This window comes from Xenopus laevis, chromosome 5S (assembly GCF_017654675.1).
Source record: "Xenopus laevis strain J_2021 chromosome 5S, Xenopus_laevis_v10.1, whole genome shotgun sequence".
NCBI lineage: Eukaryota > Metazoa > Chordata > Amphibia > Anura > Pipidae > Xenopus > Xenopus laevis.
In genome coordinates, this window is record NC_054380.1 from 6,494,962 (window position 1) to 6,517,460 (window position 22,499).

Here is a 22,499-nt window from a genome sequence, read left to right on the forward strand (position 1 = left end):
AAATTCAGAAAAAAATGTCTATAAAATGTCGTGCAAAAAACAAAATCTGAAAACTATAGACATTTAATCTAAAAACAAATATAGTTTTTTAAAAGACAAATTCACAAAAGTGGAAATAGAGGTTTGTGAATTTGGTGACACTTTTATCTCCACTTTTGTTTTGTCTCAATATGAGCACTTTTGTGAATTCCCCCCTTTGTGTCTTTCAGCATATGTATATTTTGCCTTGTATTTCATATTAGTCTTATCGTCTCAAGATCCCAAACAAAAGAATAATAAAACACACAAAAGCAGCGTGGCAACATTTAATCTAAAAACAAATATTATGATCCTTGGGTTGAGGAGCTTTCAGACAGCAGTGTGACATTTGGGCAAAGGGCTTTGCCTGTTAAAGAGCCAATTGAAAAAAAACCAACAGACACGTACCACACAATATTGGATTAATCCCCCAGGAATCCAGTAAACCTTAAAGCTGTGAAAAGTAAAGATCTGTAATCCCTGAGCGGAGCTTGGGCGACTTGTAGGCCGTGCCGGCTGAATCTACCTGCTGTTTCAAGGTACAGCGAGGAGACCTGTAGTGCTTGTTAATAACAGCCTGATAAGGAAACCTGTTGCATCATGGAAAAATCTGCCTCCACTAAATGAGAGTCGCTGCGGACTTTAGACAGAGGCAAAGCCATGGGGTTTCACATAACCAGACTTTTATAGGCAAATGTTCCCAATAGTGGTGTTTAATTACAACACATATTTGCTTCTGTCTTTTAGAAGCTGCAGATTATGCACAAACATATAGACTATTATACAAGCCTCACTACTACCCCTAATGCAGGAGCCCTTCTTAGCACCCCAAGCTTTTCCCAGGGAGGCACGGATCACATAGTGACTGTTACAATCTGCTTGGGGGGAGCTCCATTCCCGCTTCCTTGCACTGAGCGCTCCCCACGTTTCAGCCGCCTAAAATAAAAGGGCTGAGTAATGTTGAGCTGGTGGCAAGCGGGATAATAATAGAATAGGAAAAAAGTAACAAGGAGGAATATTATCATGTACCCACAAGCAAAAAATCACTATTTAAATTTCCCTGACACCAGATTTCATTACATTTCCTCCATCCTCAGTGCAGAATAAAAGGCGCATGGACTTTGTAAGTAAAACAGGAGCCCACATTAGCCAGACCACTAGCCACTGTGAGTGGCACCAGCACATATAAATCTCCTGTGTGGTACTGGGCAAGGTCACAGGCCATACATTTGCCCCCTGAGCAAAACTGCTTCTCCAGCACCAGGACAGACAAGTGGAAACAAAATCAAGTTCTGACACAGAATGACTTTTATGAAAAAATATTTTGCCCTCTAATACTGCCTTAAAGGAACAGTAATACCAAAATATGAAAGGGTTTTAAAGGAATGACAATATAACGTACTGTTGCCCTGCACTGGTACAAATGGTGTGTTTGCTTAAGAAACACTACTATAGTTTATATAAACAAGCTGCTGTGTAGCCATGGGGGCAGCCATTCATGCACAGGATACACAGTAGATAACAGATAAGTACTACTATAGTTTATATAAACAAGCTGCTGTGTAGCCATGGGGGCAGCCATTCAAGCACAGGATACACAGTAGATAACAGATAAGTACTACTATAGTTTATATAAACAAGCTGCTGTGTAGCCATGGGGCAGCCATTAAAGCACAGGATACACAGGAGATAACAGATAAGTACTACTATAGTTTATATAAACAAGCTGCTGTGTAGCCATGGGGGCAGCCATTCAAGTACAGGATACACAGTAGATAACAGATAAGTACTACTATAGTTTATATAAACAAGCTGCTGTGTAGCCATGGGGGCAGCCATTCAAGCACAGGATACACAGTAGATAACAGATAAGTACTACTATAGTTTATATAAACAAGCTGCTGTGTAGCCATGGGGGCAGCCATTCAAGTACAGGATACACAGTAGATAACAGATAAGTACTACTATAGTTTATATAAACAAGCTGCTGTGTAGCCATGGGGGCAGCCATTCAAGCACAGGATACACAGTAGATAACAGATAAGTACTACTATAGTTTATATAAACAAGCTGCTGTGTAGCCATGGGGGCAGCCATTCAAGCACAGGATACACAGTAGATAACAGATAAGTACTACTATAGTTTATATAAACAAGCTGCTGTGTAGCCATGGGGGCAGCCATTAAAGCACAGGATACACAGGAGATAACAGATAAGTACTACTATAGTTTATATAAACAAGCTGCTGTGTAGCCATGGGGGCAGCCATTCAAGTACAGGATACACAGTAGATAACAGATAAGTACTACTATAGTTTATATAAACAAGCTGCTGTGTAGCCATGGGGGCAGCCATTCAAGCACAGGATACACAGTAGATAACAGATAAGTACTACTATAGTTTATATAAAGAAGCTGTTGTGTAGCCATGGGGGCAGCCATTAAAGCACAGGATACACAGGAGATAACAGATAAGTACTACTATAGTTTATATAAACAAGCTGCTGTGTAGCCATGGGGGCAGCCATTCAAGCACAGGATACACAGTAGATAACAGATAAGTACTACTATAGTTTATATAAACAAGCTGCTGTGTAGCCATGGGGGCAGCCATTCAAGCACAGGATACACAGTAGATAACAGATAAGTACTACTATAGTTTATATAAACAAGCTGCTGTGTAGCCATGGGGGCAGCCATTAAAGCACAGGATACACAGGAGATAACAGATAAGTACTACTATAGTTTATATAAACAAGCTGCTGTGTAGCCATGGGGGCAGCCATTCAAGTACAGGATACACAGTAGATAACAGATAAGTACTACTATAGTTTATATAAACAAGCTGCTGTGTAGCCATGGGGGCAGCCATTCAAGCACAGGATACACAGTAGATAACAGATAAGTACTACTATAGTTTATATAAACAAGCTGTTGTGTAGCCATGGGGGCAGCCATTAAAGAACAGGATACACAGGAGATAACAGATAAGTACAACTATAGTTTATATAAACAAGCTGCTGTGTAGCCATGGGGGCAGCCATTCAAGCACAGGATACACAGTAGATAACAGATAAGTACTACTATAGTTTATATAAACAAGCTGCTGTGTAGCCATGGGGGCAGCCATTCAAGCACAGGATACACAGTAGATAATAGATAAGTACTACTATAGTTTATATAAACAAGCTGTTGTGTAGCCATGGGGGCAGCCATTCAAGCACAGGATACACAGTAGATAACAGATAAGTACTACTATAGTTTATATAAACAAGCTGCTGTGTAGCCATGGGGGCAGCCATTCAAGCACAGGATACACAGTAGATAATAGATAAGTTCTGAAGAATCCCATTGTGTACTACCGAGCTTATCTGTTATCAGCTGTGTATCCTGTACCTTTTCTCCTTTTCATCTTTGAATGGCTGCCCCTATGGCTACACAGCAGCTTGTTTAAATAAACTATAGTAGTACTTATCTGTTATTTACTGTGTATCCTGTGCTTGAATGGCTGCCCCCATGGCTACACAGCAGCTTGTTTATATAAACTATAGTAGTACTTATCTGTTATTTACTGTGTATCCTGTGCTTGAATGGCTGCCCCCATGGCTACACAGCAGCTTGTTTATATAAACTATAGTAGTACTTATCTGTTATTTACTGTGTATCCTGTGCTTGAATGGCTGCCCTCATGGCTACACAGCCAGTTGTACCAGTGCAGGGCAACAGTACATTATATTGTCATTCTCTTAAAACACTTTAATTTTTTGGTGTTACTGTTCATTTAATCTAAGGGCTCAGAGTGCACACTTGAAGAGAAATATGGTGAAAGGTGTGGGGGGTAATTTGATGCAGGCCGATCTGGCTCTGCTCTCACGTCTGTATTTCTAATGTTTGGAAGCTGCTCATTTACAGGTCAATTGTGCGTCTCAAAGTCAGAAAAGCACTTAGAGATAAGGTCTGTACAATGTGAGACGTGATCTGCTGATGTGGACAAGTTCCCAAGTTGGTGAAAAGTGCTGAATATCAACATCCATTTCTGTCTCCCATATCCTAGAAAAAGCAGACCGGGCACACACATGTGCACCAACATGAGGCTATACAGCAGGTAATGGTGGGGAATGAAGCAGACATTTGGAGGCACATTTATCAGGGGTTCAATTTTAAATACATGTGCGTTTTTTTTTTTTTTTTTAAACTCCCATAAACTCGAAATTCGACCATCAAAATCAATTAATAAAATCTAAATTTTCTCAGCACGGACGAATTGAATCGACCCGAAAACTTGAATCGAATTCAATTCGAATTAGAAAATCTCAATTCGAATTTAGAAAAACTCGAAATGTCAGGAAGGCTGCAAACCTCACCAAATTGATCCCTGGACCTCTACCATTGACTTATACAGTAATTCGGCAGGTTTTAGGTGGCCAATAGTCTAAGTCGAGTTCTTAAAAGGGTCAGAGTATAATACATCTCGAAATTCGAATTGAAACCAAATTGAGTTTGGATAATTCACAATTCGAATTTTGAGAGTTTTGACCAAAAGAAATTTCGAAAAATTAAAATTTTCACTTACTAAATCTGCCCCTAAGAGTTACACCGCACTAGTGAAAAACAAATACAATAAATACAAACACTTTTACAACATCTGCTTTAACCAGGAGACCGTGCAAACCATGTCAACCATGCTATTTGCCTATTGCCCAAAAGGTGAAAGCTGGAAATTGCCTACACTGCCTGGCAGTTTTCTAGAAAACCCCTTAAAATATACCATACTACTGAAACTCAAAACCAACCATATCATTTACAAGCCTTAACGGCATTCTCCTCCAATCACTAGACAAGCTGAGAAAGGGTTTGTTTCCAATCACAGATTGGGACACAGTTTTCTGATCATTGTGCTGGTCTGGATGACCTTCACCTGCAATTGGGAAGCCTGGTGGCATTTGTCTCTATCAGCAAGTAAGCCTCTGTGCCTATCATCAAACATGTTTCTGTAGCCTCACTGTCAGTGTGCAGGTCTTAGTGGCATTTGGCTTCATTAACTGTCACGTCTGAGTGGCATTTGCCCATGATAAGGGCAAACAGCCTTGGAAGGAAAACAAAATGCAGGCCAGCCACCCTTATGTGCCAAGATACTCTTTGAATTCTTTCTCAGTCCATGTCCCATAGCCAAATGTAGATATATGGTCTGAGCAGCCTGCAATAGTGACTTCAGTTTGGCACTTAATCCTATTCCCAATCAGCTATTCCACTGCATCTAACTAAATTGGGGCTAAAGGCAGAATCGGAATATACTGCAAATGCTGTGAGTACAAGAAGGCACATCAAGAGTAGTGAGAAAAATGCAATTTTGAGTGCAGAAAGAGGTGACCGCAGAAGCCACAACTGCACTTACGGAAGTACATGAGCCTGAATGTTTTTGGTTGGTCCCAAAGCCCACCAATTCCATTATACAGATCATCCAGAAGAGGGCAGCATATAAATGGAGGTTATTAAATAGACTGCTAACCCTATCACTGTAAGAAAACTATTGAAGGCTCCACTGGTTGTATGTACGCACTGTACAGCAGATGGCTGAAAAAGACATGACAGACTTATGGTGCTGGTGGCAGTGGGACAGAAATTTATATTTCTAGCTGGAGCTTTCCTCAGATTTGGTTTGATAGAAATATTATGCTTAGATGGGAAAGGTGGAAGAAAGCATTATAATCCAAGCCTGAAGCTTTACTCCAATGTATGCAATTAAATAAAATAATTACAAATCCATAGGTCCTTACCTTCTGTTGGCTTATGGTCTCCCTCTCCAGGCATAGGGGCTGCCCCAGACAACTGAGAAAGACACAGGAAGAAAAAGAAGAGTGAACAAAACAAGTAAAAGCTTCTTGCACCAAACAAGCATGCCAAACACATTAGAGACTCACATAAGAAATACAAGTTATTAGGTCTCTCTCACATTCAGATGGCAAGAGCAATACCTTGGGGTACACTGAGCTAAACTGATGTGCATGCATTATTTTTATTTACAGTATATGGACATTTCCCTTCATGATAGGCATTGTGCGACTTGATGATAACTACACCAGCATGCTGGTGGCAAAACCATCCCATTGGTCTTTTTTTCTACCTGCCCTCTTCCAAAAGTCTGTTGAAAATTGTTTGGGGCACGCCAATGTATTGCCATTTGCACAATCACACTATCACTCTTACAAGAAGTCATCCTGAATATGTACAAGGAAAATCCTTTAACTGGTGAATACATTATCTCCAAGAACATCACTCCCATGTTAGTAAGGCGAATGCACAACAATCCCCCGTTCTATACAGACACACAGTGCATACATAGATACATACCGTATATACTCGAGTATAAGCTGTCCCGAGTATAAGCCGAGGTACCTAATTTTACCTCCAAAAACTGGGAAAGCTTATTGAGCTTTCGAGTATAATCCGAGGGTGAGAAATGCAGCAGCTTCTGGTAAGTTTCAATCAAAAAATTGAGGGTTTCTGCTCCCATTGGAGGTGCCGGTGTCTCGTTTTTGGATGCCGGCGACCATTCTTGGAGACTATTCTTGGACGCCGCCGACTGTTTTTGCGCTTGACCCAAGTATAAGCCGAGGTAGCGTTTTTCAGCATATTTTGTGGGCTGAAAAACTCGGCTTATACTCAAGTATATACGGTAATATATAGCATTTCCTTGCACTCATTATAAGAGCAAGGCTATAGTGTATATGTGCAGGTTAAATGCAACGGTTCAGTATCTATGGTACAGACAGGCAATGGCAGAGAAAGTGCTGCTCTACTAGTTCCCGAACAAGCAAACAGAATACCATCTGATACATTAAGTTAAGGAGAATAGTGATGGGCGAATAAATTCGCCAAGCGCAAATTCTGTGCAAATTTCCGCGTTTCGCCGCCGGCGAATAAATTTGCGAGAATGCAGAGAAAATTTGCCGGCGAAAAACCACTGTGTCAAAAACATTTGGGAAAGTGTCAGAATAGTAGCGCATAAAAATTATTTGGACGCCCATTGACTTTAATGCATTTGGACAAAATAGGCGCGCATATAAAAATTGCCGCGGGTGCCGAAATTGACGCATGTCAAAATAATTTTGACTTCAATGCGTTTTGAGATTCTTTCTCCGTTTCGCAAACGGGACAAATTCGCCCATCTCTAAAAGAGAATAATGTAAGTACAAGGAAGTGGGAAACATTTGAACACAGAGTATATCCCAACAGGTTCATAGCTATTCCGTGCCAGCTTTTCCTGAGAGGGCTTTAGGGTTCTTACAGACGAGCGTTTTTAGCTGCGCTCCCTGGCGTTCCGGTTTCATGCGTTCAGCCGCAGGGGTAGACGCACTGAATTCTTTTCAATGGGGCTGTACTCACACAGACGTATGTAAGCGACAAACGCAGGAAAAATGCAACATGCCGAGTCCCATTCCCGTACCATGATTCCAGAGTACACATTTGCCACCCTTATTTTGTTTGTTGCTGGGGATTTTGGCTCTGTATGACTGTAATACAGTGTTATTGTAATGTTATTAAAATAATGTTCATTTTTTGTTGTAAAGTTTTCAATAAAAAAACATAAAAACCCAACCTGCGTTCGGCGCTTACATGCGTCTGTGTGAGTACAGCCCCATTGAAAAGAATTCAGTGCGTCTACCCCTGCGGCTGAACGCATGAAATCAGAAACGCAGGGGAGCGCAGCTAAAAACGCTCGTCTGTAGGATACCTAAGGGCTCTTACACATGAGCGTTCCGACCTGCGCTCCCCTGCGTTCCGTTTTTTGGCGTTCAGCCGCAGGGGAGCGCAGGAATAGACGCAAGTCATTATTTAAAATGGGGCTGTACTCACTCAGGCGCGTGTAGGCGCCGAACGCAGGAAAAATGCAGCATGTTGCGTCTCAACCTGCGTTCGGCGCCTACACGCGCCTGAGTGAGTACAGCCCCATTTCAAATAATGACTTGCGTCTATTCCTGCGCTCCCCTGCGGCTGAACGCCAAAAAACGGAACGCAGCGGAGCGCAGGTCGGAACGCTCATGTGTAAGAGCCCTTAATGAAAGGCACACGGAGGACTCTCACAGGTTAACGTGGAAAGAGACCATATGTTTTCATTAACTGAAGTCTAATTAGACCTCCTGTCTGTTTATTCTTTGTTCTACATATGCATTTAGATATTAACCCTTTCTGTTACCTAGGAGAGACACAACGGGTCAGTACCAAGGTCAGATTTAATGGACTGGAAGTAGGGACTTCAAATTTACAATGAACAAAACCTACACACAAAAAGGCTATGCTGCGCTTTCAATCCAGGGAAGAGAAAAGAATGATGTGACACAAATGAGTCCCAGTGCAGCAACCCAAGTATGTGGCCCACAATATGTGGCTGAATATTTGGGGAGACATGAGAGAGGAAAGCACAGGTGGAGAAAACTTCTATTGCCCCAGTTCTGTTTGCTGCTCACATTTGAATGTGAAGGTCAGTCAGGAAAACAAACATGGGCTGCAGAGGCCTCAGAGATTGGATTTCGGCCTGGTAAAGGTAAAGCTCCGCGGTGCTGAGTTCAAAGTCTATTCTCCAACATACAAACAATCCAGGCCGGCCAGGGCTAAAACAAGCAGGGACATTGTGCAATACGGCAGGGCTACTAAGGTACATTATCGGGAATATGCCTGTAAGCGTCTGTATACACCGGCAGCCCTATCTGCTCTGTACATCTTACATCAACCTTCTCATTTAGAGTAAAAACAACATTATCAAGAGAAGAACATCCAAACATGCAAAACGCGTGGAATGTTGCTCAACATGAAAAAAAAATAGATAACTGCCCCCCATCAAGGACTCTCTGTTCTCATACAGGCCTTGGGCTAAGGGTTCTGTATCCAAGGGCTGTCGGGTTGTGTTGCCATAGTAACCATTACAGAGTGTTTCATCCAATCAATCAAAAACATTGATTAATGGGTAAGAGGGTATTCCCCCACACCAGGAAATGATTCCAATACACAGAAACTCTGGGAGAAGGACCTTATTACCAATTTAAACTGAATTTAAATTAAAGGAATTCTGTCATGATTTTGATGATTTTTATATTTCTAAATGACACTGTTTACACTGCAAATAATTCACTCTACAATATAAAATGTCGTTCCTGAACCAGCAAGTGTATTTAGTTGTAATATTGGTGTGTAGGTGCATCTCAGGTCATTTTGCCTGGTCATGTGATTTCAGAAAGAGCCAGCACTTTAGGATGGAACTGCTTTCTGGCAGGCTGTTGTTTCTCCTACTCAATGTAACTGAATGTGTCTCAGTGGGACCTGGATTTTACTATTGAGTGTTGTTCTTAGATCTACCAGGCAGCTGTTATCTTGTGTTAGGGAGCTGCTATCTGGTTACCTTCCTATTGTTCTGTTGTTAGGCTGCTGGGGGGAAAAAAGGGAGGGGTAATATCACTCCAACTTGCAGTACAGCAGTAACGAGTGACTAAAGTTTATCAGAGCACAAGTCACATGACTGGGGGCAGCTGGGAATCTGATAATATAGTTTAGCCCCATGTCAGATTTCAAAATTAAATATAAAAAAATCTGTTTGCTCTTTTGAGAAATGGATTTCAGTGCAGAATTCTGCTGGAGCAGCACTATTAACTGATTCATTTTTTTCCCCCATGACCATATCCCTTTAAACAGAAAAAAAAGGAAAACACTATTTTGTGTGATGAAGTGCTAAGCGATCAGCCTATAGAAAGGAGCATTTGTTACATTTCACATAAATAATTTGACAGCTAAGCCAATCTTACTTAACGTCAACTTGCCCTTTACAAAGCATAGAGGGGCACTTATTAGCGCCACAGAAGAGAAAACAGCAAAAAAAGATCAATGGCCTGGGACCATGGAAAGAACACACAGGTAGCTGAAAAACAAGGTGGGTGACAAAGGGTGCAGGGGGTAAGGGGCTTGTAAGGTACGAGAGGTCTGGTCAGGCCTGGACTGGCAATCTGTGGGTTCTGGCAAATGCCAGAGGGGCTGCTATAAGGTCCCATAGAAAGTCAGTATTTAGTGGGCTGGTGGGGGCTTTTTGGGCCTCTGTGTGGGCTGATTGGGCCTCTGTGTACCTGAAATGCCAGGGCAAATTTTTATTCTCAGTCCGGACCTGGGTCTGGTCACACCATAACATGATACAGCTGATCGGAGCTATTATTAAGGTGGAGGTGGATGGAAAGAGGCAAAACCCCAATTTGGGATAGTTCCACATCTCACGGCAGCAGGCTATACAAGGATAATTTAGTTGCACAGGGAAGAACTCTGAGAATCTATCCCATGATTTCAATGTCACTATGAGTATCCCACTCAAAATATCCACCGCCATATCTTTCAGTATGAGCAGCTTCAAAGTCAAAGGATTGTTTAAGGACCCCCATACAGTTGCCCCGATTGTCACCTTCATTAGCAAAACTGTAATAACTGAAAAAAAACACAGAAATATGTTCAAACTTTCATAACCTGCCAAATTTTGTATAATAAACATGGTTATTAGGGGGCGTGGTCACAAAAACGGGTGTGGTAAAAACTTCGACGCAATATACACGCCAAATTTTTTGTCCCTCTTTTTCTTTCCAAAATGTTGGGATGTATGTCAGAGCAATAACGCTGCACGATGTTCCTTGGAATCAAAGACAAGGGGACACTGAGGATGACATCCTGAAGGCACAGTAACTGGTTGCTGCAGTATGGATTAAAAGCAGCCAATCACTGAATGATCTGAATTCACGGAGCAAAGCCTGGCAGGCAGCGTATGACATGGTCAGAACAAGCAGAGTTATATGCGATTCAAGTTGTTTTTCTTGCCTTCAGAAAACAAAGTAGATTTAAATCCTTCCTAAAGTGCCCATAAGCTTCTTTGGTTTAAATTAGAGTTTCAATATGTAAAAGTTCAAACACACTCACGATACAACCCAGCGTTTCCTCAAATCACGTGACCCAGCGTGATACTGTATATATCAAACATAGTAATAACTATGAAGACGAGATGCTGCTTGGAAATGGTGTACCTACCGTATTGGTGCAGAATGTGGGCCAAACTTTTCAGAAGCCTCACGCTCCTTTCCTCAGTGGTGCACTTATCCACTGAGGAAAGGAGCGCGAGGCTCCTGAAACTTTTGGGCCACATTCCGCACCAATAAAAATCTGGAGGTACCGTAGGTACACCATTTCCAAGCAGCATCGCGTCTTCAACCAATCTCTTCTGGATCTGAACTAGAAATCGAAACAGATAAATACCCTAATTTGCATATTTCAGAAAAAAACACCATCAGAGCTGTGTGTGGTGCAAAGACTTACAGCCAAATCGCATGTAGGCTGCCGAATGCAGGTTGAGACGCAAAATGCTGCATTTTTTCCTGCGTTCGGCGCCTACATGCGCCTGTGTGAGTACAGCCCCATTGAAAAAAACGAATGCGTCTATTCCTGCGCTCCCCTGGGGCTGAACCCATAAAAACGGAACGCAGGGAAGCGCAGCTTCAAACGCTCGTCTGTAAGAGCCCTACACAGAACAAGGCTCTGTGTATATTATTCAGCTGACATAATGTAAGGCTCCTTCCTGGTGCTCCATCTGTATCTTATCCCACGCTAATCTGGTCCCAGCACATACAGGGGATAATTAGGTGCTACATTACACCTGTGCAGTTATCCATAACAACCAATCAGATCCGTGCTTTCAATTTCTAACCTGTCGTAGACAGTTCAAAGCTAATAGCTGCATGGTTGCTACTGGCAACGGCACTGGTGCAATTTATATTCTTATTTAGACCTACAGTTTTGGCCTTTTTTGCATTTATGGTCCAGAGAAGATTTGTTACCCTTTTTGTCAACATAAGGCATTGCTTTTCTTTGGGGTGCTGTTGAAAAGTTTGCTTCAGTTCATCATTTGCAGTCTACCCTTTTCCTCTGCACCTGTCAAACCCCAAATGAGCAAGCCCCCTCTAAGGGCCCTTACACACAGGCGTTTTGAGCTGCGCTCCCCTGCATTCCAGTTTCATGCGTTCAGCCGCAGGGGAGCACAGGAATAAACGCACACTATTACTGTCAATGGGGCTGTACTTACACACAGGCGTTTTGAGCTGCGCTCCCCTGCGTTCTGGTTTCATGCGTTCAGCCGCAGGGGAGCACAGGAGTACACGCACACCATTACGGTCAATGGGGCTGTACTCACACAGACGCATGTAAGCGCCGAACGCAGGTAAAATGCAACATGCTGCGTCTCAACCTGCGTTCGGCGCTTACATGCACCTGTGTGATAACAGCCCCCTTGACAGTAATGGCGTGCGTTTACTCCTGCGCTCCCCTGCGGCTGAATGCATGAAACCAGAATGCAGGGGAGCGCAGCTCAAAATGCCCCTGTGTAAGGGCCCTTACTGGGCCCCAGCTGTGAAAGCAATGGCTCCTGCAAGCAAGCAGTTCATGCAAGGCCCAGGCGCTGCAATATAATCTGCATTACGTATGACTCTCACAATGCTGTCAGGTCCCTGCCGCTTGCTTTGTGGGTTAGTCAGACAATATCTTTCCCTATCATTTGTGGTTTCATTTGCTGTCAGTCTGCCTAAACATACCCGACTCGATCTCCCCCGCACCTCAGTGGTCTCGTTTACACCCCACACCCACACTGATATTAGGATGTTCCATTCTTTGGTTAAGATATTGTCTTCCCAGTTTGCAGTGCCATACCTCCCAACTGTCCCTTTTTCGGAGGGACAGTCCCTCTTTTGACAGCTCAACCCGCAGTCCCTCATTTGTACTGGAAAGTCCCTCTTTTCTCTGCACTGAACAGCCAGAAAAAGAAACAAAGTTTCTCACTTAATTTGCTTTTAGCAGAGAGCCCAGAACAGCCACAAGTGCAAATAAGATACTTTGTAACAATTTTGAGACACAAAAACACAGTTTAGATAAGGAGAAATATTTTCAAACTTTCATAACCTGCCAAATTTTGTAAAACAAACATGGTAATTAGGGGGTGTGGCCACAGAAAGGGGTGTGGTCAACAAATTGCTGCGCTAAAAGAAAAAAAAAATTTTGTCCCTCTTTTTACTTCCAAAATGTTGGGAGGTATGGCAGTGCTGTGTGGCCTACGGCGGCCGATAGCCCTGGCACAATTCAAGGGCAGTTAGAAAGAGCAAAGTATTTTCTTTTGATGATTTAAAGACAGAAATGCATACATTTTCCAGCGTTAATAAGAATTTCTAGGGCTTCCAGCCTGCTCCACACATTCCACCTTCCATTTAGGGTTTTTCTGAATTACATTTGGAAGGAAGTGTTAAGTAAAAGCAGGCCTGGAACCGCATTAAAAAACAGCAGTTCTGTTCCAGTGGAATTCGGTGCACTTTTAGGTAAAAGAGGAATTTCCGTGCAACATTAACACTTGGCAGCCAGAGCAACAGCCCAGGAAAAGACAGACTCGGAGAGACAGACGGACCCAGTGCTTATTGCAGGATAAAGGCCACAACGATTTTATTCCTGAAGCTCATTGGCTGAACTTCATGCAACTTGGCTACAGTATCACAGAACATTCAGTATAACCTGGTCTACTTCAAGCACAGAGAGCTGTGCGGGGGTTAAGTTCATCTCAAGTCACACATGTGACACTTGCTGAAGGCCCTTTAAAAGTAAAATAGCAAGTTGCAGAGGAAAGATCTATGACCTTCCTGTGCCGTGTGAAGGTCACGTCCATACTGCTCAATTTGCTTTATCCCCGCCTCCCTCCACTGCCCATGTTTCATTAAATATTTCCACCTAACAAAACTCCCGGCCTCTCCCTTTTATCTGCCTGTCTCTCCTCCTCCAAGCCCTTCTGCTGTATAAAGAGCACATGAAAGGATTTAGCAGTGTTTGCTGGGTGTAACTGGGGAAGACGGGGTTAAGCGACAGGAGAGGTGACATAGGGCTGATATGACCAACATCCACATTCTTAGGGAGAGACACATGCGGAGATTCGGGGCGATTAGTCGCCCGTGACAAATCGCCTCTTCTTCGGGCGAATTATCCCGAATTGCCTTCCAGCTGGCTAGATCAGGATGGCACTCGGAGTGCTTAGTTTTCCAAAGTCGGCCGAAGTTTCCTCGAGAGGCAAATTTGGAAAACTAAGCGCTCTGAGTGCCATCCAGACGGCGATTTGACGCTGGGCAACTAATCTCCCCGAATCTCCATGTGTGTCTCTGCACTAAAGGCTAATTTCTGTCTGACATTGATGGAGTTAAACAGACAAGGTGTAACAAAGTGTGAGAGGAGCAGTCCCAAACTAGCATGTCACTTTAAGAACTTTTCAAAGGAACACAATCTGGGCCCTCGGTAATGCAAGAATGGAGTGTGCAAGGCAATAGTTAATCTCATTTAGAGGAAGGGCAAAAGTAGTTTTACAACTTTTCTAGAGCAGGGGTCCCCAACCACCGGGCCTAAGTCCTGAGCTTGGCCGCCAAACAATTAACGCGGCACGCCGAATTGGACGCTGACCCCTCCAGACCCCTGGAAGAAAATTTGGCTCTTTTTTGGTCCCCGGCCCAAAAATGGTTGGGGACCCCTGTTCTAGAGAACTTCGGTGATCTAGTGAAAGGGTTAAATAAGCCACCCTTTCTGCAGACTCTCATTTCTCATTCGTAAGTCTTTGTAACTGTAATAGAGTGGGAAAACAATGAAGGGAAAAACCGGCTTGAGGAATACAAGAGGGCCCTCCACAAACAGGCGAATGGGTAAAGAAGAAAGCCTTATTAAAGAGCAGAAAGAGCCTGGCAATTTGAAGAAGAGGTTATTGAGTCTTTATTGCTACTCCTTTCAGAAATTCATTGCCACTTCTCGCGCATATTATGGGCTACAGCAGGGATGCCCAACCTTTTTTACCTGCGAGCCACATTCAAATGTAAAAAGAGTTGGGGGGCAACACAAGCATGAAAAAGTCCCTTGGGTGCCAAATAAGGGCTGTGATTGCCTCTTTGGTAGCCCCCATGTGGACTGGCAGCCTACAGGAGACTCTACTTGGCAGAACACTTAGTTTTTATGCAATTAAAACCTGCCTCCAAGCCTGGAATTTAAAAATAAGCACCTACTTTGAGGCCACTGGGAGCAAGATCCAACGGGTTGGAGAGCAACATGTTACTCACGAGCTACTGGTTGGGGATCACTGGATTAGAGCCTGTTTGGCACTGGAAATAAATGAAAAAGGGGGGGGGGACTCGGGCAAGTCATATGAAAGAGATTTAAAGGCCTTTCCTCTGTCTCAGGCTATTTAACATTTAGAAAAAGTCTACGTGCGGTATGAAGAGCTTTCCTAGAGCCGGCCAACACATCTGTTCTGGTCACACTATAAAAGGGGAGCCGGTATAAAACAGGGGCCACCGGAGAGAGAAGCAGCAAACGGAAGTGACCCATTAAGAGCAAGAAAGCAATCCTTCTCCCCAGGGGTTAATACCCTGCCACTGTCTGTCATGTCTCTTTAAGAATCAGTTTACTTCAGGGGAATAAATCCATTTGCAAAGAGACAAACAGCAATAATATTGCACATATAGCCACGTGAAACCGTGTACATAGGCACCAGCACACTGATTCCCACATACGCAGGTCACAGACTAAACAACCTGTATAGACTTTTCCATAACAACACGTAAAGGCCAACGAGCTGGAGCTAAATTAACATTTAGATACCAACACTTCTGCCGGAAAGAGAATCGGCAAATATTTGTAGCTGCTTGCCTGACAAACAATTAATACAGGGTCTTGCCTGAGAAAGAGTTAAAGGAACCTTAACACCAAAAAAAGCAAAAGGTTTTACCAGAATGACAAAATAATGTATTATAACCCTGCACTGGTGAAACCTGTGCGCTTGCTTCACAAACACAACTATAGTTTATATAAACAAGCTGCTGTGTAGCCATGGGGGCAGCCATTCAATCACAGGATACACAGTAGATAACAGATAAGTACTACTATAGTTTATATAAACAAGCTGCTGTGTAGCCATGGGGGCAGCCATTCAAGCACAGGATACACAGTAGATAACAGATAAGTATTACTATAGTTTATATAAACAAGCTGCTGTGTAGCCATGGGGGCAGCCATTCAAGCACAGGATACACAGTAGATAACAGATAAGTACTACTATAGTTTATATAAACAAGCTACTGTGTAGCCATGGTGGCAGCCATTCAAGGATAGGATACACAATAGATAACAGATAAATTATGAAGAATCCCATTGTATACTACAGAGCGTATCTGTTATCAACTGTGTATCCTGTGCCTTCTCTTCTTTTTCAGCTTTGAATGGCTGTAGTACTTATCTATTATCTACTGTGTATCCTGTGCTTGAATGGCTGCCCCCATGGCTACACAGCAGCTTGTTTATATAAACTATAGTAGTACTTATCTGTTATCTACTGTGTATCCTGTGCTTGAATGGCTGCCCACATGGCTACACAGCAGCTTGTTTATATAAACTATAGTAGTACTTATCTGTTATCTACTGTGTATCCTGAGCTTGAATGGCTGCCATCATGGCTACACAGCAGCTTGTTTAATATAAATGATAGTAGTAATTATCTACTGTGTATCCTGTGCTTGAATGTCTGCCCCCATGGCTACACAGCAGCTTGTTTATATAAACTATAGTACTACTTATCTGTTATCTACCGTGTATCCTGTGCTTAATTGGCTGCCCCCATGGCTACACAGCAGCTTGTTTATATAAACTATAGTAGTACTTATCTGTTATCTACTGTGTATCCTGTGCTTGAATGGCTGCCCCCATGGCTACACAGCAGCTTGTTTATATAAACTATAGTAGTACTTATCTGTTATCTACTGTGTATCCTGTGCTTGAATGGCTGCCCACATGGCTACACAGCAGCTTGTTTATATAAATTATAGTACTACTTATCTGTTATCTACCGTGTATCCTGTGCTTAATTGGCTGCCCCCATGGCTACACAGCAGCTTGTTTATATAAACTATAGTAGTACTTATCTGTTATCTACTGTGTATCCTGTGCTTGAATGGCTGCCCCCATGGCTACACAGCAGCTTGTTTATATAAACTATAGTAGTACTTATCTGTTATCTACTGTGTATCCTGTGCTTGAATGGCTACCACCATGGCTACACAGCAGCTTGTTTATATAAACTATAGTAGTACTTATCTGTTATCTACTGTGTATCCTGTGCTTGAATGCCTGCCCCCATGGCTACACAGCAGCTTGTTTATATAAACTATAGTAGTACTTATCTGTTATCTACTGTGTATCCTGTGCTTGAATGGCTGCCCCCATGGCTACACAGCAGCTTGTTTATATAAACTACAGTAGTACTTATCTGTTATCTACTGTGTATCCTCACGATAGATCGTTGCCGTGTAAACTTTTCGGAAGAGAAGCACAAGCAGAGAGGAGTGCAAACGATTTTAAAGTTTAATTAGTCGTGGTGGGTTTTTTTTCGTGGTATACTAATGGTTTTTTTTTAAAAAAAAAATATGATGTTACTGGTCCTTTAAAGACTGTTTTATCTCTTGGCTTCAGTACCAACAACCACCAACAGCCTTGGCAGTTAATGAAAAATAAAGATACACAAGTAAATGAAGAATTATACTAGCACAAAAAGGGTTTATAATACCGGTCTGATAAAGATATGGGATCTATTATCCGTAAACCCGTTATCCAGAAAACTCCAAATTACAGAAAATTACGTTTCCCATAGAGGACATTTCATCCTAAAAAAAAAATGTTAAGACAATTTCCTTAGATCCATTCTCCAAAAAGTTCCCAGGTCCAAGATTTCTGGATAACAGGTCCCATATCTGTACTCACTATTTCCCAAAGGCTCTTATCCATCCACACTGTAACTATAGATGCTCCTGTGTTTATATCTCTATTTTTACTATAGATATTAATCTTCATTGTACCCACTGGTGATGCTGTGCTGTTATTCCATTTGTTACTATAGGTGCTGCTGCCAGTGGCGTAACTAGAAACTATTGGGCCCCACATCAAAATAATTTTAAGAAACCTCCAAGCTTTGGGAATAAGATTTTTTTTCCACACTCGTTTTACCCACAGCTACTTTTGTGCAGGACCCAACAAACTATAGTCTCCCTGACCCCTCCGAAGTCAAGCCTGATAGAAGTTCTACTTAGAGATGGGCAAATAAATTTGCCAGGCGCGAATTTGCACTTAATTTCTACATTTCGCGGCTGGCGAATAAACTCAGAAATCTTATGCGTAAATTAGCCAGCGTCAAAAAATTTTGGAGGCGCACCCGAAAAGCCGTTCGCGTCAAAATCGCCGCTCGTCAACACTATTTGGTAGGGATGCTTTCTTTCGCAAAAGATTCGGTCGAATACCGAACCGAATCCTAATTTGCATAAGCAAAGAGGTGGGAAGGGGAAAACTTTTTTTACTTCCTTGTTTTAGAACAAAAAGTCACGAGTTCCCTCCCCGCCCCAATTCAGGATTTGGATTCAGTTCGGCCGGACAGAAGGATTCAGCCGAATCCTGCGGAAAAAGGCAGAATCCTGGATTTGGTGCATCCCTACTATTCGGACGCTCATGGACTTTAACGCCAGCGTCAAAATTGATGCAAGCGACTTTTCAGATGTGCGTCCAAAATTGACGCAGGCGTACATTTTTGAATTTCACGATTTTTTTGCTAGTTTGTAGTGGGAAATTCGCTATTTTTTTGGCGAAATGGGAGAAATTCGCCCTTCGCTACTTATACTTTGATATGTATGTGCACATTGGCTACATTTAACTCATTACAGTGCCTAATAATAGCAGAATCCCTACAACTAGGCACTGCAAATTGATTCCTTTGGAGACCCTGAGCTAGAGTCCTGCGCGGGTCCATTATTTGGAACCCGTACCCGACCAGTACCCGCAACCTGCAGCCCACACCCGCATTCTTACCCACTTGGACTTGCTACCCGACCCGCAAGTACCTTATCCGCAACCCGGACCCGCAACCCGCTGACCATCAAGAATCAGGAAGTTCTGTCATTGTAATCCGGAAGTGACATCATCGGAAGTTGCCGTGAACAGAAAAAAAAGGTGTAAAACAGGAAGTGCTGGCATTGTAAACCAGAAGTGACATCATCTGTAGTAGGCGTTATCAGAAGGAGTAAAAAAATCCCTATTGAGATGACCCGCGTCTATACCCGCACCCGGAAATTCCACTTGCAACCCGCAGGGTACCCAAACCGCTGCAGGACTCTACCCTGTGCTGCTATTAATGAGGATATGCCAACACAACCCAATTGCTGGTGCCAGAGTCGGAGTTAAATGCACACACCTAGGGGCACATTTACTAAGCTCGAGTGAAGGATTCGAATGATAAAAAAAATTAGAATTTTAAAGTATTCAAAGTAAAAATCGTTTGATTATTCGACCATTCGATAGTCAAAGTACTGTCTCTTTAAAAAATACTTTGACTACATACTTCACCATTTTAAACCTACCGAGGTGAAATGTAATGGGGACCTTCCCCAGCACTTTTCTAAGTTTTTTTTTGATCAAAGAAAAATCCTTTTTCGATCGATCGCTTAAAATCCTTCGAATCGTTAGATTCGAAGGATTTTATCATTTGATCGAACGGTTTTTACTTTGATCGATCGATCAAAGAATTTGCGATAAATCCTTCAAATTCAATATTCGAAGGATTTCATTTCGAGGGTCGAATTCGAGGGTTTATTAACCCTCGAAATTGGACCCTTGATAAATGTGCCTCCGAGCAGCTGCTACTTTGGCACCGGCGCATTACTAATCACTATTCCCAGCATTTGTCATAAGATAACGCTAAAGATGAGGGGGAAACGCATTTTCTTTGTACAAGTGCGAATGGTACAAGTTCAAATCCACCTCTGACTGTGATTGTATCGATAAAGGGCTGAATGGGCACAGATCTAAAGCAGCATTTAGTGTCAGACAGAGAAGAAATGAAGTGATAGACATCAAACAGCTGAAAGTCACCACTAGAACTGATCCCATTGCAGAATAATCGAAGCCAGCAGACAGAGCAGCTTTCAGTGCCTGTGACAACAAGAACTAAATGGAGGTGATGTTATAAACTGGGAATAAGAACCATGAGGATCCTATAGGGAAGTTCACACAAGCCATCTGTTCATAGATAGTAGCCCCAGTCTTACTTACTATGCCAGTTACCTGCCGCGGCCCCTCAGACACATCATTCCAACAAAGTAATGCCCTCATTATGCCGAATCGGCATTCACTGATCACATCTGCTGGGGGCGATCCCCACAAGCAAATCCTGATGCAATCTGATCCCTTATTGCAGTAACTTGCCCAATGCTCCGTCTCTCTGGCCCAACCACAGCCATGCCCTCTAAACATTTCCCTCTCCACTACCGCTAATATTAACCATAGCCGTATTTTTTTTTTATTCCTGCAATAAGCACAGATTTTACCTATTTCACTTTATTAAAGGGGTGGTTCACCTTTAAGTTAACCTTTCGCATGTTATAGAATGGCCAATTCTAAGCAACTTTTCCATTGGTCTTCATTATTTATTTTTATATATATATTTTTTCAATTATTTGCCATCTTCTTCCGACTCTTTCCAGCTTTCAAATGGGGGTCACTGACCCCATCTAAAAAAAAAAAGAATTGCTCTGTAAGGCGACAAATTTATTGTTATTGCTGCTTTTTTTATTCTGTTCAGGCTTCTCCTATTTATATTCCAGTCTCTTATTCAGATCAATGCTCGGTTGCTAGGGTCATTAGGACCCTAGCGACCAGATGGCTGAAACTGCAAACTGCTGAATAAAAAGCTAAAGAAGTCAAAAACCACAAATGATATAAAATGAAAAACAATTGTAAATTGTCACAAAAACACACTCTCTACAGAGTTAAGTTAAAGGTGAAGCACCACTTTAAACTAAAAAAAAACAAATGCTCTGTAGGGCGACAAATTTATTGTTATTGCTGCTTTTTATTATTTATGTTTCTATTCAGGCCTCTCCTATTCCAGTCTCTTATTCAGATCAATGCACAGTTGCTAGGGTCATTTGGACCCTAGCGACCAGATGGCTGAAACTGCGAAGTACTGAATAAAAAGCTAAAGTCAAAAACCACAAATAATACAAAATGAAAACCAATTGCGAATTGTCGCAAAAAAAAACAAAACACTCTCTACATTATACTAAAAATTAAGTTAAAGGTGAAGCACCCCTTTAAATTCAGATGAATTAGAATAGTAACACTACTAATAGGCACAACTCCAACAAATACCAAAAGGACAGGGGAGATAACTGAAGAGTATTTTATCTGTATTTTTTTATTTCCATTCTGTTAATGATTTCAAATCTCTAGTAGAAAGGAAGATGAGCCCAATACAACAATGTAGGGCTCGTGTGTTATTAGGGAGCCTGGGCACTTACCTGGGCAAGGGGGATGTAGAGGAGAACAGCCAAGCCCCAGTGGATCCAGCTCGGCAGAAAGTTCATGATTTTCCGGTTAAGGGGTTCAGGGAGTGGGGGGAACCCAAGATTAGGGAGAAGGCTCCCCCAGTAGGTAAATCGACAGCGATTGGACGAGCCTTGACTCAGCCCCCCAGAGAAAGAACAAGCGGCCACATAATCCTGATGGAAAACCACCGGCTCATACAACGTAACAGATACGGAACTAACGTAACAAGATCCCAGGAAAGTTCCACCAAGTCTCAATGCATCGCGCGTAAATGCCCCGGTCCGGGGACTAAATCCGATCTCCTCCACTAAGTGTCAGTTGCACGTGCCAGGCCTGAGGTGTATAATCCTGCTGAGATGTGTAGCCGCCTCGTATCGTCCTATTAACGGCAATTAGCCCTTCCGTGTGCCCGGGACTCAGCAGCCTCTCTTCTTTCACTGTGTTCCTCTCTGTGTCAGCTCCGCTTCTGCTCTCTGCAAGCCAACTGGGCAAATCTCATAAGTCCCGCCCTCTTCACGTCACTCTCACCTCTTAAAAGAACAGTAACATCACCATCATTTATTTATATAGCGCCAACAAGATACGCAGTGCTTTAAAAAGAGTGTTTTAAAGTAATAAAAATATAATGCAGCGTTGCCCTGCACTGGTAAAACTGGTGTGTTTGCTTCAGAAACACTACTATAGTTTATATAAACAAGCTGCTGTGTAGCCATTGGGACAGCCATTCAAGCACAGGATACACAGTAGATAACAGATAAGTACTACTATAGTTTATATAAACAAGCTGTTGTGTAGCCATGGGGGCAGCCATTCAAGCACAGGATACCCAGTAGATAACAGATAAGTACTACTATAGTTTATATTAAACAAGCTGTTGTGTAGCCATGGGGGCAGCCATTCAAGCACAGGATACACAGTAGATAACAGATAAGTACTACTATAGTTTATATAAACAAGCTGTTGTGTAGCCATGGGGGCAGCCATTCAAGCACAGGATACACAGTAGATAACAGATAAGTACTACTATAGTTTATATAA

At 42.4% G+C, this 22,499-nt stretch overlaps 1 protein-coding gene across 3 annotated transcripts in view; it reads right to left on the reverse strand.

The window, feature by feature from the left end:
• The window catches only part of vegfa.S (vascular endothelial growth factor A S homeolog), a 39,049-nt gene extending 17,088 nt beyond the window's left edge, over window positions 1-21,961 (reverse strand). For 2 of the 3 annotated variants that reach the window (XM_018264180.2, XM_018264179.2), the window contains exons 1-2: window positions 21,434-21,961; window positions 5,795-5,846 (exon numbers count right to left, since the gene is read on the reverse strand). In XM_018264180.2, the coding sequence (XP_018119669.1) occupies window positions 5,795-5,846; window positions 21,434-21,499 (118 nt within the window). In that variant the 5' untranslated portion in view covers window positions 21,500-21,961. 3 annotated transcript variants of the gene reach the window in all.
• Between the last annotated feature and the right edge of the window lie 538 nt (window positions 21,962-22,499).